The 27,755-nt window shown below is 40.3% G+C and overlaps 1 protein-coding gene and 1 long non-coding RNA gene across 2 annotated transcripts in view; both read left to right on the top strand.

The window, feature by feature from the left end:
• The window catches only part of nkain2 (sodium/potassium transporting ATPase interacting 2), an 86,248-nt gene extending 64,639 nt beyond the window's left edge, over positions 1 to 21,609 (top strand). Inside the window, exons 5-7 of the mRNA XM_031322113.2 lie at positions 7,069 to 7,129; positions 15,691 to 15,772; positions 18,718 to 21,609. Of these exons, the coding sequence (XP_031177973.1) occupies positions 7,069 to 7,129; positions 15,691 to 15,772; positions 18,718 to 18,727 (153 nt within the window). The 3' untranslated portion in view covers positions 18,728 to 21,609. The remainder of the gene's footprint in view (positions 1 to 7,068; positions 7,130 to 15,690; positions 15,773 to 18,717) is intronic.
• LOC116066197 lies at positions 2,386 to 3,787 on the top strand. The gene is made up of 3 exons (XR_004108912.1): positions 2,386 to 2,404; positions 2,642 to 2,710; positions 3,078 to 3,787. It is a non-coding gene; the product is annotated as an uncharacterized LOC116066197 (long non-coding RNA).
• Positions 21,610 to 27,755: the final 6,146 nt, after the last annotated feature.

Raw genomic sequence — 27,755 nt, 5'->3', positions numbered from 1 at the left:
CCATCATCAGGTCAAAAATACCTGCAAATGTTAGCATGCTTACATGCTAAATCAAGATGGTAAAAAAAAGAATTGTGAAGATATTGTGAAACTAGATGTTGCATCTGCAGTGCAGGAAGCCCACTTTGGAGTCATTATCATCACAAGCATTTGTTCAGAACATTCTGTTCAGGCTCTGAAAGGAAAAATGTTATCGTCAACTATTGCGGAGCGGCAAGAACATTTATATTTGACAGTTTATCACCCATACCGTTACTCTTCCCTGCCTTAAGTATGTTCTTCTAGGTTTACTCACTGTTGCTTAACTAACTACAGTGTTTATCAGGGCTTATACATGAAAGGGGAGAGAGACGGGCCGGAGGTCGGGATCAAACCTGCGGCCACTGCGTCGAGGACTGAGCCTCTGTATATGGGCGCACGCTCTACCAGGTGAGCTACCCAGTTGCCCTGCTGCACAGTCTTTTAAAGAAATGTGATATGGGTCTTCCTGCCTTCTGGGATAGTGTGTGTCACCGTGCACATAAAAGCCCATTAAAATGGTTTCTGCTCTGAATGAGGTACATGGCTCTGTGAGGTGAAGTGGTGAACTTGTTCAAGTTCTTGCTTGTCAGGCTGATCGGGGCAGTGATCCTGTCCATGCTGAAGTGGTGCTATTTCTATTTTCACTCGTCACACCGAACACCCTTCAGTATTGCCGCGGTAACTAGGTAACCCTAATCCACAGACAAAATGAAAAAGGGAACCAGTGTCTGTCTGAGAAACCTGAGGGAACAGCTCACTTTAATTCGGTCCATCCAAATGCTGACAAAAGCTGCAAACCAGGGTAAGAAATATGTATAACAACAAAGAAGTACAGGGGAGAAGCTAAAATATTTTTTCTTGTTGGTTTATTCTAACACACACACACACACACACACACTGTGGTCACTCACCATTATTAATTGTTAATAATTCCTTAGCTCTTTAAAGTTTTTAAACTAGAAATGTTCTTTTTTTGTTGCATAATAAAAATAGTTCACATATAAGCACTGACTAAAGTTAAAGTGTTGAGTGAAGTTAAGTGCTGAAAGGATTCAGGGATTCATTTGAATGGAAGGACTGAGAGGATCTGAAATCTGTGTGAGTGTGATACATTTGAGTTGAAGTGTAAGCACTGAAAGCGGATGAATCTTCAGTTAAACAATAAGAGATGAAAGCAGTGGAAGTGTCCGTTGAGGAACAATTTTTCGGTTGTAAAATGTAAAAAAAAATAAATAATTGGAATGAATTAATTAACACTGATGGTATGGTATTATATTTAATATGTATATATAATAATAAGTAAATAAGATAAGACTTTATAGTCCACCTTGGTGGAAATATGTCTTTGGCATCTCCAAAACATTAAAACACAACCATGACATTGGATGTTATCAACATTAAACATACAGCACACTAATACTACACACCATTAAACATAAAACCACAACTGTGCAATGGGCAGAAACAACAGCAGGTGGAGAGGAGGTAGGATACAGCCTACAAGAGAACATATTTAAAAATACCTTGTCTTTTATAGTGCAGTCATTTTGCATTCAGTGCCTCTACGGCATGGGGAACTCTTATAAATATTCCGGCTCGCCCTCGGGACCCTGAATCGACGGCCAGATGGGAGCAACTCAAACTCAGAGTTTAGTGGGTGAGAGGCATCCACAGATATCTGTCTGGCCTTCCTGAGTACTGCACTGTCAAATAGATCATTAAGCTGCGTTTGTGGCCTGCCAGTCACCTTCCCTGCTATTTTAACAATTTTGGAACGCTTGTTTTTGTTTTTTACGTTTAGGTTGCCATACCAAGTGGTTATATTAAACAACATAATTATCATTTCATTCCCACAGATTTTTTCCCCCCAAACATAACCCTTGGTAGAAGTTTCATTTCCCCATAGTTACTTTTTCATTTCACGTGGTGACAATATTAGAATCGGAATGCTTTAAGCTTCAATGCATGAGTCACTGTGAGAAAAAATATTGTAGACTAAAAAAAAAAATACATAAATAAAGTTACCTTCAAGGTCAGTGTACAGCGCTGTGGGCAAAGAGATCTAGATGGTTGTTTGGATGTTTTTAATAATCTTGTTCATGTCAACATTTGTTGTTGAAGATCTTGTTATGATATCAATTATTTTATGGAGAACTTTTTAGCACCACAAAACTCAAAATGATAGATACTTAAGTGTTCAGGCTTCACAAACAGTGAGTAGTGCAAATATAGCTGCAGGTGTAACGGGTTGTATATGTGTTCTGTTAAATTGCTGCATAAATGGGGACAGCGCCGTCTGCCGGCGTCACTTTCACATTGCGCCGCGGCGCTAAAAGTAACGAATTATGGGTAATCCACAGCAGAACTCCTGATAACTGCTGTGGTAAGTCGCATGTTAAATGCCGCAGAGACAATATTAGCCAAAATGCTTTAAAGCCCACCACACAATGTTTTATTTTACTGTATTCTTGTTGTGATGTAATTTAGAGATGAATGCCGTTTGTTTGGCGTCGAGTGAGTCATTAGTTTTAGGCTCAGAGCTGAATGCTAAATGTAGCCTAGCTTATTTTGCATGGTTTCTAATGCTATTCCTCCGTCTGACTCACTGTGCGTTGTGTAGGGCTGTTTACGTCTCTGTCCGTGATGTCGACATGCTTATCCTGATTCAGCTTGGTTTCCTCATGTGCAGGTAACTGTTATTGAATTTGATATTGACTTTTATTATGTGAAAAATGTATAATGTTAAACTATAAGAGCTATTTTCCGGTGTTGAAGACATTGTACTGATTCATATATTGTATTTTTATACAGCAGAAATGCCTTAGAAGTTGAGGATTTAATTTGTTTTATTTTACATTCTACTGTGAAATAGACAAAGTATTGTAAAACATGTAACACTATACTTTTGTTAAAAATAACCATTCCACTATACGATCACAGTTGAACAAGTTTAATAAAAAAGAGCAGAACTCCTGATAACTGCTGTGGGCTGTTTACGTCTCTGTCCGTGATGTCGACATGCTTATCCTGATTCAGCTTGGTTTCCTCATGTGCAGATGCAGCTCCACATACACAACACAGTGAGACTGACGCGTAAAGGACCGTAACACAGGCACCAAACCTACTCAGACCCACAACTCCAACAATAAACAAGATAAGGCGCACACACGTCACAACCCCATTGCTAATATTGGTGCACCGACGGCTATTTTATTTGGCTTCCTTCACATCGGGAGAAGATCAAGCTTATTGTAAACAGGATATTATGTTTCCATGCACCAAACACCAAAACGGAATATGTGAGTGTCCAGAATATGAACAGGATATTGATGTGCAGAGAAACACACTCTGTCACAGCTGATCAAATGTTCTCTATTGCAGGGCGGCACGGCTCTCTGCACTCTGTTCAGTGTTACTAACAAAACTGCACCCAAAAGTCATTTTAAGAGGCAATGAGCCTGCAGAAGACAGAACAGGTTCAGCGTTTACTGCTTGTGACAGGAAAACTCCCCAAACTCTTGAAAGTCTTTTAAACATTTTGACTTTGTGACATTAAAAGTGTCCTTTAAAGTGCTCATATGTGTGGCCGGGTCAGCTCAGTTGGTAGAGCAGGCGCACATGTATAGAGGTGCATGCCTCGATGCAGAAGGTCCAGGTTTCGAGTCCGACTTCCTGCATGTCTTTCCCCTCTCTCTAGCCTTTCATATATAGCTGTCCTTTCCATTAAAGGCTGAAATGCCCAAAATAAATCTTAAAAAAAATAATAATAAAGTGCTCGTATTATGCTTTTTGGCTTTTCCCTTTCCTTTATTGTGTTAAATATCTTTTTGTGCACATTATAGGCTTACAAAGTGAAAAAGCCCAAAGTCCACCCCAAAGGGACTCACCATCTTCTAGAGAAAACACTGTTCACAAACAACTCCAAACAGCTCTATTGTAGTCCAGCCTTTACTTCTGTGACAAACGCTCATCACTTTGTAGCACACGTTAGAATGCTCGCCTAGCTGCTAGCGTGGCATGCCCTCAAACTCTGCTTCTGATTAGCTTGCTTCTGACTACCTTGCAGTGCTTACCTAGTTACTGCGCATGTGTGACTCCCAACAAAGATGGAATAGAAGTGTGATGCCTCACTCAGTAGCTAAAACAGAGAGCTCAACACACAGGGTGAAAAGAAGAGCTGCAGCAATGTGCAGTACAACAAAAATATAGTGGTTTTTTTTTTTTTATTAAACCAACCTATTCAGGTACAACCTCTAAATACAATTATGAACCTGAAAATGAGCATAATATGAGCACTTTAAGTAAAAACTAATAGTGAATCATTCTAGCCGGAGTAGCAATGGACAGGAGAGGCAGTCTATGGCCTGAGGTCATCTTAATCTTTCAAAATAAAGATATTCCGCTAAACTGCTGTCAGTGGCAGTCAAGTTTATCAGCGTCTTTGAACAGTGGTAATTTCGTCCGAGGCATTTCTGATACATAAAGCCTCCTGTGTTATCCAAATAGATTTTCTCATCACCGTCGATCCCCATGCTGATACTGGCAGCATTGTCTACTTCCAGTCTTTGGCTCAGTTTTAAGTAAATGCATCCCCTGCTGAGAAAAACACTATATTTCTATAACTCATGTATTTGTCAGAGACAGGTAGAGAAAAAATGGGGGAGAGAGGAGAAATAAAGAAATGGATAGAAGGAAATAGCAAGAGAGGGAGACCGTATGAGAACAGGAGGGAGGAGAGAGGTGCTTTGGAAGCTGAACATTATTTAGACTAAATGAGGTCAGGACCTTGAGATATACTCTGAATCTCAAATGTAGTTGCTCACATTTGCAGCTCAATGTGTATTTACATGTATGTGTATGGCTGTGTGTGTCCATGTAATACCAACCAGGTCATTTTTGGTTACACTTAAATCCTCCTTTGAACAAAAAAGGCCCCTTTAGTCCAGTTAATATGTTCTAAATCTTCCTCTCTTACCTCATTTCTTTCTATCTCTCTTTCCTCCTCTATCATCGCTGGGGTAAAAAAGTCACTAGAAAGCCGACCTCACATTGACTGTACCTTCCTACTGCATCTTCGCTCCAATCAGCCACCTCCTACAGGTCGCCTTGGAAACAGACAGCCAATGGGAGAGCAGATCAGAGAGCAAAGGTGTTCTGCTGGTGTGGATTGCTTTATCACTGTCAAAACACACACACACACACACACACACACACACACACACACACGCACACACGCTCACACACACACACACAAACACACACACACACACACACACACAGCACTGTAGACCCTTTATTGTTCAATTTGCAGCCGTTATTGTTTTCAGGTTTATGAACGGCTTCAAGCGGAGGTGAGACCATAAGAGAAAACAATGTGGGATACGCCTCTGCGTTTAGTTACAAGCCCGGCACAACAAAGCCCTCTCAGAGCGGACGGTGGTGGTGAGGTTTTCATTTTGACAATAGCGACAAATACGTAACTATCTACCTTGACATCATAACACCGAAGCAATACAGGGAGCTGGAAATTCAATTTCAGTGATCACAATCTGTGTGTTTACACAGCGCCATAATAGAGACACTGTGAGACATCTTTTTTTTTTTCGTTTTTATAGTTGTATGTTTTAACGAAGTGTCTTCTCTGTGATATGCAGACACTGTACACATTTGTGTATTTGTTTAATGAAATAACATAATAAAAATATTTGAAAGCAAACTGTGTCAGTACAGCTGGGAAACCATGAAAGTTTAGGCTAACCTTGAGGTTGTCATTGAAGATACAAGTGTGTGTGTGTGTGTGTGTGTGTGTGTGTGTGTGTGTGTGTGTGTGTGTGTGTGTGTGTGTGTGTGTGTGTGTGTTTGTCCATTGAGTCAAGTGCTCTATTTTGGAGCAATATACCACAGAGCTGTTCTGCTCCACTTACAACAACACTTGTTTAACCTGTCTGTTCCAACAATTTGTTTAATATCCATGCTTAATCTATCTATCTATCTATCTATCTATCTATTAGGGGTGTGCAAAAAAACCGATTCACATTTGTATCGCGATTCAAGCTCTACTGATTCAAAATCGATTCATAGAATTCCAAAAATCTATTGATGTTTTATTTTATTTTATTTTTTTTTTCGTTTTGTAATAGCGTGTATACTATTGTCCTGAAATGAGTTTAGCTCGCCATTCCCATAGATGGCGCTGCGTCGAATTCACACTGACGCCTGGGCACTCTTGTTATAATCAAAAGAAGAACGAGTGCAGCAGAAGTAGTTTAGTCGGCGCAAACAATGGCAAACCTCACAGAAAGAATTATTCAGCCTGCTCCATCCTCATTGAAGGCGAGAGTTTAGGCACATTTCGGGTTTTATAACCTCGAGGGGAAGACAGAACTTAATATGAATCATGCTATATGCAGGCTTTGCAAAGCGAAGGTTAAGTATTTTGGAAACAACAAACTTGAGAACTCACATGGTACGCCATCACCCAGAGATTAACATTAAAGAAGTGGACGAACAACAACCTAAAGTACCTAACATGCCAGTCAACCAGCGCACTCTCTTTCAATGCTCTAAACTCCCACCGAACTCTGAACAAAAAGCTCTTTTTATTTAACAGTTTTATTAATTAAATGTATTTGAAAGCTGGCCAAAGCAGTTTTTAGTTGCAGAAGTTTTTATTTTTGTATGAAGACATATAAAGTAATATCAAACTACATTTAATTTGATGTGTTTCTTTTCTTTTAAATTGTATGTCTACTGCAATCACATGGGAAAAGTAACTACATTTACATACTGTGAATCGTTTTTTGAATCGAGAATCGTTTTTGATTCGAAAATCTATTTTTAATCAAATCTTGAGCCTAAAAATCGATATTGAATCGTGTCATTTTCTGAATCATGCACCCCTACTATCTATCTATCTATCTATCTATCTATCTGTCTATCTATCTATCTATCTCCCTATCTATCTATCTGACTGTCTGTCTGTCTGTCTGTCTGTCTGACACAAACAAATAATCCCTCCTCTGTTTCTGCTGCTCTCTTTGTCTCTAGTTGATGGGGTTTATCTACGCCTGCTATGTTGTCAAGCTCATTTCAGAAGAAGAGGATAGCTGTAAGTACACATTCTCACACATGCACTCACATGTATACACACGTTTTACAGCAGACCTCAAAAGCCTAAAAAAAGTGATGTCTACAGTATATTCATCCTGTGTTAAAAGTCACTGTTTTCGACTGTTTTCGCTAAGCTGTGCCATTGTTGCTACGCCTGTTACATTAAGCTTACCATTCTATCCAGGCACATTTGCAGTTTAACAGTGGTAATGGACGCTAGCCTAGAAATCTAGACGCAGCCTAGCGGCAACGTTGGCTTGCGAGCTGGAAAAACCAAATTCTGGTCAGGCCAATCACATCGTGTATAGAGTCGGTGGGCAGGTTTAACATAAGGATGGCAGAGTTGCAACGGTTCCGCGTGAATTCCCTGCTACTTGAAAACAAAGAAGATGGTTGGTGCTGCTGGTGAACAGCGGTCTTTCGAATCGGCTTTGGCTGCGACTGAAGCACTGAAGTCATTCTTAAAAAAGGAAGATGTGTTCGGAGTTTTGCCAACCGGATACGGCAAAAGTTTAATCTATCAACTAGCGTTACTCTGGTTGGCTATGAGTGCAGAGGGAATTTGAAAGACAACCGTTTATCCCGCCCCTCGGATTGAGCCCTGCCAATGGTGAGTTCCCAGACCCAACATCTTGTTGTGGGTCTGGCTTGTCAGGCTAAACGGACGCAGCTTTACCATCGAAATCCTTAGTATTTTTTTTTAAAAACAATGCCTCCTTAATTTTAGACTGAGGTAGAAAAAAGCTGGTGTCCCATTTCCAAGGCAACTGTGGATTTTGTGACAACTGTTGCTAGCAGATTTTATCAGCTGTAGCTAGTTAACTAATGAAGCTATACATTAGCTCAAAGAGTAGGTTGAAAACTCGTCGCCTGACTTTTGTAATGTTTCCAGCTCGTTTTAAAACGAGAACTCCTTAAATATGCACTCGATGGCTACATACATAACATTGTGCTAATAGGCCGAGGCTTAAAAGCTGCATGTCCCAGCATCCTCACCAGTTGATGATCCATGCAGAAGACATGGAAGTAAAGAAACAATATTGTTCTTGTATGTGTAGAGTTAGCTAGTGCTAGTACTGCGAAAACTCGCAAAAAGGTTATAAGTTCTAACATAACCCTTAGATAGGCTATAGACGAATCATGGTGATGTTGCACTTACGCAAAAATCCCTTCCGGGTAGACAACTGGCTGTTGATTTGATTTGCAGAGATATGTGAAATTTGGTTTAGGTTTATGTGTCTGGTGCGCCTGAGTTCAGGAATCGAGTCAAACTCGTGAAGTAAATTCGAACAGCTCCTCTGTTTTCTCTTCATCGCTATTTCCTGGCGTGTCCTCTCGTTCACTCTTGGTTTGAATGAAGCCATCTTGGACTGAGGGCCTTCACAGACACTTAGACAGAATTCAAAGTGAAACCTGTAGCCTCCAGCTTTTGCAGCCATGCTCATTCATTTACAGTGACACACTCCTACAGAGAAGGAGACAAGAGAGAAAGAGTGTGAAGGATGAGGAGTGCTAGGTAGATTCATGCTCCATCAAAGTTGTCTTTCATTCATACGTCTCTCCCACATACTCACCACTTTCAACCATCATCACCAAGCAATAGACCAACAAAACATGTTCACCCATCCATTCATACATCATTCATCTTTATTCAGTCTTTTATAAATGCATCAGTTCCTCAATACAACCATGTTGATTGAGAAGTGTGTCATTGACTACCATTTAGGCAGTCTAAATGAATTGCATTTGAAGTGTAATACCAGTTACAGACGAAGAAAATGGGGCAAATCATGTGTTAATCAATGTTAATTCTGCGATTGTAGTATTTTGAATGCAGTGTGTGCCTGTGAGCATTAACATGAATGAGCCCATTTACCTGAGGCCATCAGTTTAGTTATTCCATTAAAGTAGACGCAGCCGTTCTGCGGGAGAATCAATACGCAAGCATGTCTTATTCAACACTGAATTAAGGTTGGTGTTTGCCGACACATAAATATTGATAGGTGATAAATGCCTGGACTGACTGGATCAGTGGAAAAAATTTGAAGTGCTGACAGGAGACAAGTTGTCCTGCTTTCCTTCTTGTCCAAAGCAGATTGGAGATTTAAATATTTTCCATTTGTTATAAAACTGTGGCCCAGCGCTGCATACAAGACCTGCGTCTCTTCATGTGACAAAAATGCCAATGTGTTCAATGAGGTCACAGATAAATATTATAAATCATCACATTGTTAGACTTTAAAAAAAACAGTTAAGAGTGATGTAACACTGCATTTATCCCACGTTTAATGTGGTATAAATTAGGTTTCAGAGGTTATTTTGAGAGGAGAATTTTTCAACACTGCATTTTAATGAGCTTTGTGATGACAGGAAACCTAAAATGCCACTTGTTCCATTTCTAAATAATTAATGTCTAACAGTTATTATTTGGCCTGTGCTTAACTGTTGTATTTTGGCCCCTGGCTCTCGATGCTGCACATCCCTGCTTGTTTTGCACCCTGAGAGAGAGCTTGTTGTACCAAAACAACGATTTTAGATGTGATAGAGCTTGAGGAGTATGCTGTGTATCTAGGAGTGTGCATTGGCACTGCCCTCACAATTCGATTCGATTACGATTCACCAGGTAACGATTCGATTCAGTTCGATTCTACGATGCATTGCGATGCATCAAAATTCTACTGCACACAACAAGGCAAATTTTTCATCAGTCATGAGGCAATACAAGCAGTCAGATATTGAACAACAGATTTTATTGGCTGCTATGTGTGTATTTTCACTCTCCTGTATCTTTGACATAAATGTCATTAAATCAAATAAAATTGAATGGTACAAGGTATTAGAGTTTAGATTCTCGGCCCAAGCCCGAGTCCGACCCGAGCCCGACACGACCTCGGGTCGGGCTCGGGCCGTTATTTTCCACCACTATCCTCGGACCGGGCCGGCCCGGGCCGGAGCCTTGATCAAGCATTTTTTTTTTTTTTTATCCATTACCTATTTAGCCTAATTGGGTGGGGAGAAAGCTATGCCATAATCAGAAATATTATAAATATGTATATATAAGCTATATAAAAGTAACAAATGTGTACAAAATTTAGGCTGCAGTTACAAAATGCAGCACTTCATGCGCGGAGTCTCCTCCTCTCGCACGCATCACACCAGGCCTGCTGTGCTGTATTGTGTATCTTAAGTGCAACATGGAGCTTGAAGATGTAAAGAAAAAAAGAAAAACAGGAGAATTACCTTTGAGCAAGTGTGGAGGAAAGTCGGAGGTATGGAAGCAGTTTAAACAAGTCGTGGGCAGTGACAACAATATGTTGTTCATCATTGTTTCTTTTTTTTACGTTTCTTCATTCGGATCCATTTGCGATCCGTTCCCTTCTGAATAAACTAACAGCGCAGTTTACAGGCTTCGTCCTTGTTGTATTATTCTAAACAGATTTCTGCAGTTCAAACAACTCGGAATTGTAGTTGAGAACGTCAGTTATAACGGCCCACGTATTAAAAAAATGTCGGGTTTAAATCGGGCTCGGGCTCATAATTACAGTTAATGTGTCGGGCCGGGCCGGTCTCGGACGCAACGTGCTCGGGCTCGGGTAGGTTCGGGCTTGATTTTTTGGGCCGATCTAAGCTCTACAAGGTATTGGATATGGCATTTTCAAACCTGAAAAAGAAAACACAAATCACTGCTTTCAGTGCTTTGAATGAGTGATGATTTGTTGTTGTTGTTGTTGAAGCCAACTCAGGATGCCAACGATCAACATGGTTCGTGAAGTTAGTTGTATTGCCAACGTGCTTGATTTTAGTGTGGCAGGTTTTATACACCGCGTAAGTCTTGTCTAGTTTCCCATTAACTTCGTAGAATCCGAAATGTGCCCAGATGTCCGCTTTCCAAGCTTTGGGTGTGTTTTTAATTACCCGTCTATCGCGGTCATCTCCCTCCTCCTCAGCCATCTTGATTGTTGTTGTTATGCCCCCGGAAGTATAATGAAACTCCACAACTTTATTGTCCACTCAAGGCCAGAAAATAAACAGTGACATAATCGATTATGGCACTTTGAGGCATCGATGCTGAATCGTGCATGCCCCGCATTGCGATGCATTGCCGAATCGATTATTGTTGACACCACTATGTGTATCCATGTGAGAGTTCATGTGCTTAGTGACATGTAAAATGCTGCTTGTTAAATCACTATTACCTTCTCTGTAACAACTGAATTCAAAGGCAGAAGCTTCAAAGTAGAACCTCAATCTAAACTTATCAATTAGTTTCTTGTTTAAAGGCCGTGAAAACCTATTTTCCCAGTAAGCTACTTACAGTGAGTCCGACAAAAAACACTTTTTTTTTGCCAAAGTTAGAACACTTTTGGGTATTTCACATGAGAGATTTTGGCATTCATGTTTTTGACCTCGCGTTTCTCACTGGTTTGGAAAATATGATGTCACAATGTACAGTATTTCCATGCACCAATCGGAGTTTAGCAACATTTCAATAAAAGCATAATGCCAGTTGTGTGGTCGTTTGCTCATGTTGCAGGCACTGTCGAACAAATCTGATCAAACCACATCGATCCCATCGGCAACACCTGTCAGCTCTGAGCGCATCCACCTTCACTCTCTCTCTCGCTCGACCACACACGCTAAGCTCGTACTACGCACTGAGCGGTTCCAGAAAGGACTTGCGCTATTCTTACAAATAGCCATGTTTCCATCCAAACATTTTTATGTGAATTATCTAATTAGACAAGCTGGATGGAAGCGGCCACTCCAGCATTATTTTCACCAGAGCTGTCAAACACACTGCTGCACTCGTAAAGGAGACTCCCCGCTATAAGAAGAGAGAACTGATTTGGCACCTCTCAGTCATCATCAGCAACAAATATGGTCTCATATGAGCTGAAACAGAAGAACCTGCCCAACAGCAGTAAGATTGAGACAGCAAAGCTCTCTTTTTCCATGTTGTTTTCCTGACATTTAAACCTTGTGCCCAGGTAGACACTTTATTTACCCAGCGGATGGAAACACACCTAATTTACCTTCTATTAGTTGCCACATATGTAACATTGGCTTTAAATTCCCTTGATTGTGGAATCCAACGATTATGCAAAATGATCGTTGGTCAGCTCAAATGATCATGATCAAGTGATCATGTATTAATTGCGACAGGCCTACCCCTGAATGTTCTTCTATTAACTTTAACGTTCGTATTTAGTCATGAATATTAAATGTTGTAAAGAAACACTTAAAGTGTTTAGGGCCAGGGCTTTAACACATAAGCTTCCTCTATTCGTTCACTTTATGAGCCACTTGTGATGCTGTTAAAAGTGTTTTGGGAGCTGGAGCCTAGCATGCATTGGGCAAGAGGCAGGGTACACCCTGGACAGGTCGCCAGTCTATCACAGTCTGCCACAGGGCTAACACATGTAGACAAACACATTCACACCTGCGGACTATTTAGAGCTTCCAATTCACCTAAATTGTATATCTTTGGACTGTAGAAGGACACACAGAGAGATGAGAAAGCATGCAAACAGCACACAAATGGGCAATAATACTGTAAGTAATTTTCACACTTTTTTCTCAAGGGACAACTGTTGTCAGAAGGAATCAGTTCAATTGGAGATTTCAGGCCACTTTTAAGCCTTAATGAAATATGCACGCAATGGCAGCATCATGTCACATGCATCATTTTCATGTGACAAGAAAATAATTTTCTCCAGAGGGATTTTGGGATTCATTGTAATTTTCGTGTTGCAGAGCCTTAAGTCCCGAATGTGGCTGTAGGAAAGCACTGTGTAATAATGCAGTCTGGGAGACTAAACAATAATCAGGGAGCTTTGTAGGGAAATGTGCCTTGGGTGAAAAAGCTAATACTCACTGAGGACCAATGAAGAGTTTGACTTGCTGAGAAAGCTAATTACTCTGATAATTATGCTGGGCGTGTGTGTGTGTGTGTGTGTGTGTGTGTGTGTGTGTGTGTGTGTGTGTGTGTGTGTGTGTGTGTGTGTGTGTGTGTGTGTGTGTGTGTGTGTGTGTGTGTGTGTGTGTGTGTGTGTGTGTGTGTGTGTTTAGGTGTGTGTGTGTGTTTAGGTGTGTGTGTGTGTGTGTGTGTTTAAGGAGATTAATCATCATAGTGAGTGTTATCTGTCTCACAGCTTCTTGAATGTGTCAGACAGATTCTTATCAAACATACACACATGGACAACACACATACAGATGCACACACAAATCCTAATACTGCAATCTTTGTATGATCAGTCTTTGTGTTTAAACGGAAGCTTTTTTTAATCAACACTCACAACTCGAAAAATAAACAAATATCACAATGGTTTAAAATAATTTCACCATAAAAAATCAGGACATCTGTTTGTTTTTTTACAGATCAAAGTGCAGTTTCTGTTTTCTGGTGAGAATTGTTCTTACGTGCTCATTGAACAAGCCTGCGCCTTATAATTAACATATCTGGATTTTTAAATTGAGCTGCTACAGCGTGATAGGCAGCGCAGTGACAAGGTTAGAGGCGCCATTTCCTCTTGCGTTCAAAGGGTCGAGCATGGCAGAAACTCTGCTGAGACGGTTTGACTGCAGCATGAATCAGCAGGAAACCCTTACCATTCACACCGGGCCATTCCTCCACAAAAGGATCCACACAAAGAAGGAGCACATCAAGAGCACAGGCAGTGTCTCCGCATTGTCTGACTGAACAACCATAATGAGCCGAATGATCATAAAATATCACAGTATTGCAGCAGTCCAGGAAAACTGCTGATGGACAAAGAAGATCATCTGTTGTCGTGTGGCGTTATCACAATTTCACATGAATGGAGTAAGAGGATTAAGGGAGACGTGTTAAAACTCACAGCCAAGACAAGGTGGTTTATAAGGAATTTTTACACAACTTCAACACAATTAAAAAGAAACAAGAAAGGTATGCAAGGACAGAAACATTGAACCACAGAACTCCAACACTGTGATTAAAAATAAGACAAATACTTTTAAGGCTAAATTTCTACATTACACTGATAAAATGTTTCTTCAATCCAATGGTTCTTTGGAAATCAATAACAGTCGTAGTTGTGCATTTTGCTAAGAGAACAGATCAACATTTTGGGTATTATGCTTATTTGCTTTCATGCAGAGAGTTAGATGAGAAGATACTCTGATTTCTGTCCATTGACACTTGAGCTAGCAGCTGGTTAGCTTAGCATAAAGACAGGAAATGGGAAAACAGCTAGCCTGGCTCTGTTTGAAGTTAAAATTTGCCTACTAGCACCTCTAAATTTAAGTTCTGTACAAGGGTGGCAAGTTATATCTAAGGTCCGTTCTATTCCCTGGAGCAGTGACCAACGTTTGCATTGCATAAGAACTTTATGGGATGGGAGTGATTGTTCCAGGTATTAGTCAAACCCTCAGGCGTAACCAGGAAAACAGTTATTGTTTGGAAAAACTTTAGATTTTGATTGTAAAATGTATTAAAATATGAATTAATGTTTAAAAAATATATATATATATTTGGCAAGTGCCCATGGTATAAGTGCGTCGGGACGGTTCAGGCCTCGCCTAATACCTGACAATGGACACCTCGTCGGGCATTAACCCTTACTTAATCAGTGAGCTTTAGAGGTATAGGTAGGCAATAAAAAAAACATACAGTAATGTTTGGATAGAGCCAGGCTTGCTGTTTTCACCTGTTTCTAGTCTTTATGCTAAGCTAACCCGGTAGCTGGTAGGCTGTAGATTTATTTTATGTGTACAGACCAACAATTCCTCTAAAAGGAGAGTAACAGCATTATATTCACTATACTTATCATCATGAGGTGTAGCGATGTAAATACACAACAGTCCCATACATATTCATGTGTGTTATTTATGGTTAGTTGGCATAAGCAAACTAATTAGTGTAATTGCCTGACTGTGTTTGGCTCGCACATCATGTTTGGACTTACATCCCTGATTCATGCAGGCTTAAGGTATACTTAAAGCCACTTTCATCTCTGCAGTGACAACCAAATTCCACATTGTACTTGATGTTATAAAAACCTCACTCAATAAATAAGAAAAGAAAGTACGCTGCTGATCAAGGCAAGGAAGTACCCTTTTATGAGCTCTACAACATCAAAGTAAAAAAAAATATCATGGCTTCTTCTCTTCAAAGGTCCAGGCTCTCTGCTGCAGTCTGAGGAAAGCAACCACCTGCTGGCAGCTCCTCGGCCTGGGAATCTGTGGAGCCATCCTAGATAATTTAGGAGTTAGGAGTATTCTCGAGGCATAAATATATCGCTGCATAAGTCTTAGTCTTCCTCCTAAAAATAGAATTAGATTTGCATCATGATTCTCATGCAGTTGAGGCCAGGTTTTCGCTCGAAGCCGTTTCATGCCTACAACCCTGATTAGCGCTCCGAGCAGCAGCGATAGAGGTGGTGGTTCTGGTACAAAATGTTCTGTTGACACCTCCGTAGGTGTCGAAAGGCTTAATGCAGTGAATCATCTGTGGTGGGATGTTCCCAGTTAATAACCACAGAGGCATACGCTTTCTCTAATTGGTGTTTGTTTTTTGTGCAGTTGATTTTATAGGAGGGTTTGACTCGTACGGTTACCAGGGGCCTCAGAAGACCTCCCACCTTCAGCTACAGCCCATGTACATGTAAGTATGGTTATATTCCGTCTATGTATACACATATTTCTACAAATGCCTTGTTGAAATACTTTGATGATGTTTTTTTTTTTTTAATACATACCCATAATATTAGTCTTAAAGATGAGGCTAAGATTGCATATATTGTGCGAAATGTTGGCCAGAAATCCAGTTTTCATTCCTCAAATACTCTCCATACACTTAAATCCCAATAAAATATCAACAGCAAACAATGTTTAGGGACACATTTATTATCTGTGTTTGAAATGTAGAGTTCTGCAGTGAGGATGATATAAGCACATTCTCGCTGTATCAGCATAAGGGCTTATCATTTACCAGCCCAAGGTCTCATCAGTTGTCACTGTCGTAGCACTTTTATCACTCTCCTCACACTTGGCAAATAAATGTGGGGTATGTGATGAAAGTCTTGAAGTCATTATTGCTGAAGCTGTGTTTCATAATTAGCTGTTTTACCCACATTGACTGAAAAGGGCATCCTTCTGAGTATCATTTTTGTGTGATTAAATGGATTCAAATATTGTTTTGGATGCTTTTATTTTGTGTCGTCACATGCTACATTAGATTATATGGTGATTTCCAGAGACTCAAACCACAGATTCCTGTTTCGTCGAGATCTTCAGCTATTCTTAGGCCCCCGAAGAGCCAATAGGATAACACAAAATGAGTCTGAGTCCAGGCTTAGACAGCCCTGCATCAATCTCGCTGTCTCACTTTGTCCTGTGGAAAGCGCCAAGCAATACAGCAAAAGCTTACACTCCTGCAACAAAACAACAATACGAAATAACGGTGACTCCACTGATGTGCAGCAGACAGGTGATCAATAACTGTTTTTATTAGAGAAAAGAGCAGGAGCAAATTAGAGCGAGATGCAGACGGAAAGGGAGAGAGAGATGAAGAAATTGAGATCAAGATTGGCGAGAGACTAGTAGATGGAGAGAAAAAGGGGGGGGGAGAGAGAAACAGAGTGATGGATGAAACGTAGGACTAAACAAAGAAGAAAGGCAATAAAGGGCCATTCTGTAGTTTTATATGTCCCCTGTGGAAGTCATAACACAGATCATAAATCATCAACCCCCAAGATAATGGCTGCAAACACAAACGCACACTCCCGTACTGGAGCTGGACCATCAATACACATATCTGTGCACACACAGATGCAGGTACTAACACACACACACAAACCCAAATACTGGATACAAACAAACAAACATCTAGACACACAGTAAATGTGCTGATATACATCTTGTGCTTGTACATTAATGCACACACACATATATGCACACGCACTCGGACAAACATCATCAATATGCAATCATTGTTCCCCAGCTGTTGTCCCTTCACTTTGATGTTTATTGGCCTTGGCCAGAAGGACCAATGAAAAAGCATCAGCTCACACACACACACACACACACACACACACACAAACACAAAATAACTTGACAACAATTACTGCCTCCAGAATGTTGTAGAAATGAGCGAAAAAGTGGTCAGTCAGAAACTCGACATACTTTGCCGAGGTCATTTTCACACCTTCAGGGACCCTAAAGGGGCCTACCAGCTCTCTCCCCATGATTCCGGCCCAAAGCATGACTCCGCCACCTCTTTGCTGAAGTCGCAGCCTTATTGGGACATGGTGGCCATCCACCAACCATCCACTACTCCATCCATCTGGACCATCCAGGTTTGCACGGCACTCATCGGTAAACAAGACTGTTTGAAAATTAGTCTTCATGTATTTCTGGGCCCTCTGCAACCATCCTCCCCTGACCTCAACCCTATTGAGAACCTTTGGAGCATCCTCAAGCAAAAGATCTATGAGGGTGGGAGGCAGTTTGCATCAAAACAGCAGCTCTGGGAGGTTATTCTGACATCCTGCAAAGAAATTCAAGCAGAAACTCTCCATAAACTCACAAGTTCAATGGATGCAAGAATTGTGGAGGTGATATCAAATAAGGGGTCCTATGTTAACATGGAACTTGCCCTGTTAAGATGTGTTTGATTGAAATAGCTTTTGATTTCAGTTCTATATTCTATATTCAGCAAATGACCATTTCCAGTTCTTTACAACCTATAAAATGTTTTGAAATTCTGTTGTGCATAATAATTTGGAACAGTGCATTTTGAGTTTTTTATTTTTGAAAAAATGTTTTCATTGGGTGGTTTCAACTTATACCCTAACAGTTGGTGACTTGAAAATTATACTGACTGTCATTTGCATCGACCATTTAGGAAAATCAGTGTAAAATAGCATTTGCATAATAATTTGGAACACAGTGTAGCTAAAATGCTATGGTAATGTAACAGTGTCACAAGTAGAGAAGAGTCATAAAGTCTGTTCCATCAATATTTACCCGAAAGTTTGCTAACAGTAGCCACCAGAAGCTACTGGTGTTCGAATTAAGGGTGCGTTTCATGAATCATACATTTTATTTGTAAAAAGGAAGATGTGCTATTTCTTATCTGAAATGTTACGGTACATAGTCTCACTTTAAAGCACCGTTATTTACATTGTGTCAGCAATTATATTGATTTCATTGGCAAGCAATCAAACTGCATTTTTTTCTTGCTTTCCCAGTTTGGTGGAAAGTATTAGTCAGCACACCCATGTGGGTGTGCTCAAGCTGTCTCTGGCAGTATTATCTTTTATAAAATACAAAGGACAAGTGCTTTTGATGTCCTCAAACATTATGTTGTTCAGCTCATTTGCCAGAGTGAATTACTTTATCAGGAACGATACCACACAAATGCATCGCTAAGCATTTAATCAGAAACCTCTTAATCTTTACTGTCCCCAATTATACTGGACCTCACACAGTTGCAGTTTAAGAGGTTCACATAAACATGTACCTTTAAATCTATACTTAAGCAACACAGTGAAATGGATTTGGTCACTATTTTGTGTAACCCTCTGCTCTCCCCTCCTCTTGATGCAGGTCAAAGTAAACCCAGGAGCTACTCGAGAAGCACTGCCTTACCAATCGCCACTGCTTAACCTCCTGCTTTTACTACTCCAACTGTCTTTTAATAAACAACAACCAAGACAAAGACAAGTAGACAGGATACAGAAGACACTAAGATATTCTGCGTTTCAACCTACAAATACTCCACCCCCCCACCCCCCTGCCGCCTCCCCCTTCCAGTCCTTGTTCAGATTGCTTCCCTGGTCTGCCTGTCTGCTGTTTTTAATGGAGTTAGGTCTGTTCCTGATGAAACACTGGCCTCGTGTGGTTGAACACGGTAACTGCAGGACATATGTAAAACACCAGTACAGACTGCTGCATTTTTTGTTTAGTCTCTGAGGGACGTGATCAAGAGCCAATGATTTGCATCCTCTTGTGATGTTGGGTATCTGTGTTGTGAAAGAAACCAAAGGGATGTAGAGAGGCCCATTGGTGAATTACTGACGTGTTTCTTCAGGCTTCCAAGGAGAACTCATGGTGTTCTGCTGTCAGAGTGATGTTAACATGCAGCCCTCAAGCTGCTGCAGACAAGAGCACATATGCCTGACCAAAGAGTTGAAGAAAAAAACCCAGAGAAACATCCTCCATGTATACAATAGAAACTGTTTCACCATCTCTGGAACTTTTTGCTCTTTGTGCCTGACACATCAGACACTTCAACCAGACTGACCAAGCATCTACTAACAAGACTACCGATATAGGAATGTCACACTTTTTTTTTTTTTTTTTTCTAAGGTTACTTTTTGGTGCATTTGGTTTCTTGTTGCTGCAAAGATGGGAGCTTGATACAAGTCGCCATAACATGCCGCACATTTTCTTCTGTTGTTTCATCAGAAACGTTGAATGTCAAATAACAGTGTGATGTGTGGGTTTACACACTTTAATTCCATATGTGCATGTGTATAGGAAACAGACATTCACATACAAAGGCATTAAGCAATGCATATGTGAAATTCACACATGCACGCGCACACACACACATACACACAACAGATGTATTAGCGTTTTTACTACTAATGTGAATCTTAATGTTTACAATAGAAACTCAGACAGGCAGACTGGGAAACAGACAGGAGACTTATGTATAGCTGCAGCATCCCAAAGACCATGGGGTTTTTCTGCCATATTACCGGTAATACCAACGGGACAGTTGTTCCAGAAGTGTCTTTTGGTCTCTTGCTGTCTAAATATTTTGTCTTCCATCCAAGACAGGCCGGTAGAGGTAGATAGAGACAGAACATGACAAAGAAAACAACCCCAGAAGAGGGATTGAGGTCAGGCAACAGTTTCCCTTCCACCTCAGTCCTTTTGTAGCTCTCAATGCCAAGCTCCGTCGACACTCACCCATCTCTTTCGGCAGGCAAGTTTTTTCCCCTTTTTTTCGGAATAATAAAAAAACAGGCTGGTGGCTCAATTAAGTGCCCAATCAGCCTAATCTGCAGCACCTCTTCCTCATACCAGAAATAGTTCCAAATCTTCTACAGGCAAGGCTTACATAAAAAGAAAACACACACCTTTTACAGAAATGACAATCACAGTCAGAGTGGCCTAAACCTCCTCATGTATTGGCATTTTTTGTATCATAAACAATGTGACAAAAAGATGAAAAATGCCTGTCATCATGTGGGAACAGAGACACATCTAAGTTAAATGATTTGATTAATTATTCATTGGTGGATGACAAAGATCGGTGAAAGGAGGAGAAACAAAACGACAGAGGCTGAATCTCCGAAGACACTGCACGCGTTCATCCTCGCCTGCAGACTAACGAGGACAAAAAATTGTACCAGAGGGATGCCAGAGTCGTAGCAGCTCCCTCTCTTCACCTCACAACTCACATTTTAATGTTGAAAGTGCCAACTGTATCACCACATGGACATCTGTAGAGCCTGGTTTCTGAAAGCCACAGACTGGGACCAAAACTAATGGGTCTCAGGTTCACTTTTCTTGGGTTCCCATGTCAAAAGAAATAGCGAGGATATCACAAATCAAAAACTTCACATTTGCATTCCATGCAGCTAGCAGGTTTTCTCTTTTATTCTGCTGAGAAAAATCAACTGATACCTTCTGGAAGTGTAACTAAACATGTTGCATTTGTGTTGCAATCACTGGACCAAAACTTTGATGCCTTCTCCGTCAACCAAGGAACAGTTCTGGGTGGAAACATCGACATAAGGATGGACTATTCCACTCTACAAACTACAAAGTCCACCCCCCTCTGCTCAGCAATTCATGTTTTGTAACATAACTCTGTGGGTTACGTTCAGAGTCGCTGCCCCGTGAGGCTCCACCGACTGGAGGACAGAAACAACAGTTTATGTGTTTGCATGAGGTGTTTCCAAACTGTTGCTTATTTATTCTCATGCTGCGTGTGACTAACTAGCTACTTAAAATGGGAACCGTTTGGTCTGTTGAATGCCCCTCAACTCTCGTCAAAGAGTCCTAAATGTGAACTTAGTGATTTTTCTATAAATAACACTGAAATGTCTGCAGAGTAAAGGAGATAAAATAGCTACTACAATGTAAAACGATGAAATGTAACTTTGAACTTCTAGACGTTTTTTAATCACGTGGCCGTGTTTACTGTTTTTTCTAGTTGACTACTAATGTATTATGTTGTGTACAAGTGGGACTACTATGTTTTATTTCTTCTAATTGTACAGTGTATTTTGAAATGAGAGTGTAAGAGGAGAAAGGGAGGAAAGGGAATTAGTTGCACAATAGTCTGTAATTCTGTCATTAACCATTCTGTCAGGGCTGAAAATTCACTTTCATTTCAGCACATAATTAACTTTACAATATTAATTTATATTTGAATTGTCAACCAACACCACCTGTTGCTTTTTAATAAATGAAATGACTGTTGATGAAGTGTCTTTTTGCAAAATTCAAATCAGGAACTAATGCTGTGAAAAGGGTCACATAACCAGTATTTAGAAGCTTAATTGAAAAAGGTAGTTGCTTGTGTCATTAGTTTTGAACTTGAACTGAAAGTGAATTAATTAATGAATTTGTTTGTCTTTAAAGGAGAACTCCGGGCAATTTTTACGTTAATCTTGATCGCTATAAGTATGTGAGTACTGTCGATAGCAAAAAAACGAGCCGAATCGGTGCTAGCTAACTGGAGCTGCTGCAGCTAATGCCGAGAGCTCCCACTTAGTTAGAACGGCAGTTTTGGGGGCATATCATAAAGAGTGCCTTTGTGCCTCTTAACAGACACAAAATGCAATTAAAATGTCTGTGCAACATGAACAGGGCCCTTACATGACAACAAGATGCGTTTTCAACTCAGATATTGTTTAAATTCACCTACCCTGTTAGCTGCTAGCTGCTGTCTGGGATGAGTGAGTGTTCAGCCAGGCTTCGGTAATAATCATCACGCAACAGTTCCCTGTGTATTTGTAGCATATATATCCATTTTGTTTGCGATCCATCTGTCGTTGGTGAATAGTAGTCTCTGCAGTGGCGAACTGTATGTTAGTTGCCTTAGCCAGGCTAGCAGGCCTGACCGGCATCCTTCTAATTCCTCCCCGCCTTCCTCACCTGCCACGGCCGACAACAATCCACGGGTGCCCGCTGGTCTGGTGGATGTCCTCCAGAGGACAGTTCATGCTTTCGCGGCGAAATTTTTGCGGCGAAAAAAGTTTATTTCCCCCTCAAAAATATGTAATTGAGCACTGTAGTGGTTATGATCATATCAGTAACTATGTAACTACATGGAAACGGGCCAAATGATGCCTGTTTCTTGTACAGTAATAGCGTTACTGAAGGCTAGCTCTAGCTCCATAGGTTACTCCAAGCTTCTTCCCTTGTGAACACTGCTGTTTACTTTTTCCTGTTACAACTGAAATCCCACGGGACTTCAGCGCAAGACTACAGCCAGCCTTCTGTAACGCTGTTACTGTACAAGAAACAGGCATCATTTGGCCCGTTTCCATGTAGTTACATAGTCACTGATATGATCATAACCACTACAGTGCTCAATTACCTATTTTTGAGGGGGAAATAAACTTTTTTTGCCGCAAAAATGTCACCGCGAAAGCATGAACTGTCCTCTGGAGGACATCCACCAGACCAGCGGGTGCCCGTGGATTGTTGTCCGCCGCGGCAGGTGAGGAAGGCGGGGAAGAAGTAGAAGGATGCGGGTCGGCCCTGCTAGCCTGGCTAAGGCAACTAACACACAGTTCGCCACTGCAGAGACTACTATTCACCAATGCCAGATGGATCGCACACAAAATGGATATATATGCTACAAATACACAAACTGCTGCTTGATGATTATTACCAAAGCCTGGCTGAACACTCACTCATCCCAGACAGCAGCTCGCAGCTAACAGGGTAGGTGAATTTAAACAATATCTGAGTTGAAAACGCATCTTGTTGTCATGTAAGGGCCCTGTTCATGTTGCACAGACATTTTAATTGCATTTTGTGTCTGTTAAGAGGCACAAAGGCACTCTTTATGATATGCCCCCAAAACTGCCGTTCTAACTAAGTGGGAGCTCTCGGCATTAGCTGCAGCAGCTCCAGTTAGCTAGCACCGATTCGGCTCGTTTTTTTTGCTATCGACAGTACTCACATACTTATAGCGATCAAGATTAACGTAAAAATTGCCCGGAGTTCTCCTTTAATGGATTCGATCAAGTCAATATCACCTGGCACTGTGGAACCAATACCAACCTAAACGCCAACCTGACAGATATAAGAGAGGATTTCAGATATATAATGTGACCTGTGTGTGTGTGTGTGTGTGTGTGTGTGTGTGTGTGTGTGTGTGTGTGTGTGTGTGTGTGTGTTTGTGTGCCTGCATGTAAAACTTTGTACTGCAGTACTTTGTACTTTTCTGTGTCATGGTGAACTGAACAACACTTAACCCAGAACCTGAAAAGCCATGACTTCAACACAAATGAAACTGAAGAAAATTGAAGAACTCATCACAAATTGATAATCAACAGCAATAAGAACAGTAATAATATATTTTTAAATAATAATGAACACAATCTACACAGTTGGTTATTTATCTTCACAGTTACTTTATCATATGTAAACATTGGAACAGTCAATAGAGCTTTTTGTCTGTAGATCTAAGATCTGTACATAAAGAGTTGAACATTTGCAGAAGAAGCTGGAGGCGAGCTGTTACTTTGTTAAATGGCATCAATAAACATTCAGCCAAGCTATTGTAAAGTTCTGAATCTGTATTAAGAGTTACAAAGCTCTCCTTAAATGTAACTTCTCCATTTTGAAGATTTAAAGTTGTGGCAAGAGTAAACTATTATAGTTATTACTGTTAATATGGTGCTGAATAAATGTATGAATAATAGGGAAAGACATATATCCTGTGTTTGGCAAAATTTTCATTTAATAAGCGAAATGCAGCATTTCAGCTTTGTTTAACTTTGGTAAATATGTTGAAGTGTTCAACATTTTAAAGCCCCTGAAAACTTGGTTTCAAATTTAATTATTTCTCTATATTCTTAAATATGTGTGTCTAAATAAGCAACATTCAAAGTTAAGATTTGAAAAGAAAAAAACATATCTTTAGCCATTATTCATTAAGTGTTTAACTTTTGACGAAACTACACTAGTTTATTCGCTCCACACCAGTTGAAGGAAACATGCCTAATTCGCCTTTCTTTTTTGCGACATTTCAAACGTTTGCTTAAAATTCACTTGACAATTGAATGGAAACATGGTTAGTGGCCTGGAAACAAGCAGCCAACCTATCATGTCAGCAGAAACAATTATGTTAGAGGAGCAATCATAATAAATTAAGTAACTATTCACTGTCAGTACGTCAATGCAGGAACATGTCACTAACTGCCAGTGGAAATATCCAAACTTCTCTGTGGCTCTGGGTTGATTTGTTAATGTTCACCACTGATTAGAACCATCTATGTTGGTTTAACTCCTCTTTTATGATAGTTTTCACACAGGTGACTGACTGTACATAAACTAGACAGTTGGGAATAAAGTAGACAATGGAGAAGGAAAGTGTTTATTGTGTCCTGTCTTCTTTGACACCTTTCAGTCATTTCTTTGTACTTTCTGTGACCTCAACTAATTTACGTTTGCTACGTTATACATGTGAATGACACCGTATTCATAGACTGAGTTATTTTTTTGAGGTTTTGGGTTTGTCTTTGTTGCCAAGTGTAATCCAGTATCTAAGTTCTGAAGTAAAGAAAGAAAATACACTTTCTAAAGTGGCTGAAAAGCTAAACCTGTTGTAACAGGATCCAAAAAGACAGCTGAGGGCAACATCATCGCACATCCTGACCAGTCATGATATAGTACATCTGTATCTCCTTATTTTACACACACACACACACACACACACACACACACACACACACACACACACACACACACACACACACAAACACAGTCATTGCCAGAAAGCCCTATTGTTCCTTTGCCGAGGAAGGAGGGGTATGGTGGGTGGTATTCTCATCTGGTGCTCAAAGGTAAATTGACGTGATCAGTGTTTAAATCCCTGAGAATAATGTTGTTAAAGTAAATGAGGAAACATCTACCAAATTAAGAATAAAAACCTCTCGAGTGAAAGGGATTTAGATGCATTGGGCTGAGTTTAAGATGGAGTTAATGCTCCAGAGCGTCTGCAGAGTGTCCCCTCTTTTTGACCTGTTAAATGTGGAACAGCACATTCAGAAAATTGGGTTTCCGGCTTTATGTAATCAGCGGATGACTCACACTTGTAAAGGCTTTTTAACACTGTTGGTATTCTCCACTAAAACCAATTGGGTACAGCCAGGACAAGCAAACTAATTACCGTGTGGCTTGCGCCCTATGGCATTAATGAGGAATTGTTATGGAGCTAACAACCCATTTTACAGGCGCCCCAGTTAGGTTTATTTGAAAGTTGTGCCAACAGCACTGAACTAAAAATGTGTCCGTCCAAATGACTTTCATTCTTATGTGTTCGAGTGTCACCTTCGCTGTCGGAATTGAAATTAAATAATTTATGGGCAATTTAATGAAGATGAGAAGTGTGTGTGTGTGTGTGTGTGTGTGTGTGTGTGTGTGTGTGTGCAATAAAAAGTAATAGGTCTACAACTTTTCAAAAACCTATATGTAGCCTTGAACTGGCATATTATTCATGCTACCACTAATAATGTCAAGTGAAACTTCAAGATTACTTTATTTGTCCCTAGGGAAATTTGTCTTGGACATAAAGGCCGCCACATTAAAATACACACACCTATAGTGCAGTAACAGATGTAAGTGCACAGCACAGACATAAAGTGCATTCAAACTTCTGACTGAAAGGTTTTGCTCCTGTCAAGTATACCACCATATACAACATAATAACAAGGGTGGTTTTGTTGATGTAGTATGATGAAGCCGCCACAATCAGGCCCTGGCTGCAACACCAGAGCTGCCGTTCTAAAACTGGCACTGCTCACTGTCATGGCTTACTGGGAAACATGATGGAACTGAGCCATTGTTAATGAAGTTTGTTTCACCTGTGCAGTAAGTAAAAATATCTGCTGTGAGAAAATATTTTGGCAAGAAAAGCAAAAGCAGCAACATTTGAGAATTGTATATCTAGACATGAGATGTGCACCATCTAAACTTGATAATGAGTGTTATAATTGCGACTTGTTTTTTTGTTTTAAAGTTAGGTGCGTGTGTGTGTGTGTGTGTGTGTGTGTGTGTGTGTGTGTGTGTGTGTGTGTGTGTGTGTGTGTGTGTGAAATGTTCTACTTGAGCATGGAGGTTCACTCTTGACCTCAGAAATAGTAGTTTGACAAAACAATCCTAATCAAAATTCACCTTCTAGCTTTCTCTGCAGCTTTCAACCACATCCTTACAGTCTTCGTCAGGAGATAAAGTTTGTTCTGTTGTCATAGAGGTGTCATGGCTCAATTCATGTTAGGTCACGTGATGACAGCTGAGCCATCTCGATGATAACTGTTAGTGAGTGGACGTTGGCTTAGTGTTTTGACAAAACAGACTTAATGTCTGTTCAAGGTGGAGCATTTAACTCTTATTATAATTCTAGATAGTTTAATGAATAATAATGTATCATATTTTATTTGTGATATTTTGTGAGTAAAATTTGAATTTCAAATGTAACCAGTGACATTTCATTGTTAGGTAAATGTAGTAGTACAATGTTTTTTTATGAAGTAGAAGTACACAGTAAGTCAGTGGTACACAGTTGAGTTGCATTGGGGGCCTTCTGTCAGTTATTTAGGGGTGCAATAGTTCTGGAGAAAGCTACAAGCAGCAATACTGGAGGCCAAGCATTTTGAACAGGCACTGTACTAGTTTGTCCAAAGAGATAAAAGGTAAGTAATTAAACCAAAGTTGGATTGTATTTTGATCCAGTCATGTCCTTGCTTCTGAATATTTGAGTACACCTACCTGGACCTGTAATTGAAATAATGTATAAAGCTGCTCTTATGGTAAGTGGTAAAACGACTAGTGAGCTCCAAACAGCAGACTACTACTGTACAGCCTTGGACACATCTCACCCATGATAACAGATAATATGGAGCATCAATAACACATATTCTGTGTTTCACATGAGACAGTTGGCTCCACTGCATCCATTTTGCTACCAACATAACCAGGCTATTATACATGGGCAAAAATGAGGTGCTGGGCCCCATCAATCCCTGTTCTTTACTCTCAGGGCAGGTTGCACAGTTTTCTATGCTGTTATACTTCCCCAGGTTGTGATAATATGATTAACACATTAACGTAGGGATGCGCAACATATTTAAACAAAAAAAACTGAAACAATTCAGGTCTTAAAAGTAGATGTTGACACAGGGGCTCTTCTTAACACGAGGACTTCAAGATTAGGTGATAATAATGCATGATCCATTTTACATTTTCAGTCGATATTGCCAAAAAATATTTTTAATAAAACTCTTCACAGTGAAGCTGGAAGATCTGGGGGGGCTGGAGTTCTGGTGGCCCGGTGTAATTGCCCACTTTGGCCAGTGCTCTGATATTTGCTTGTGCCAATCTGCCCATCT

Source organism: Sander lucioperca, chromosome 19, assembly GCF_008315115.2.
Source record: "Sander lucioperca isolate FBNREF2018 chromosome 19, SLUC_FBN_1.2, whole genome shotgun sequence".
Classification (NCBI taxonomy): Eukaryota; Metazoa; Chordata; class Actinopteri; order Perciformes; family Percidae; genus Sander; species Sander lucioperca.
The sequence above is the reverse complement of the archived record's forward strand: the minus strand, read 5'-3'. Positions and strand labels throughout refer to the sequence as shown.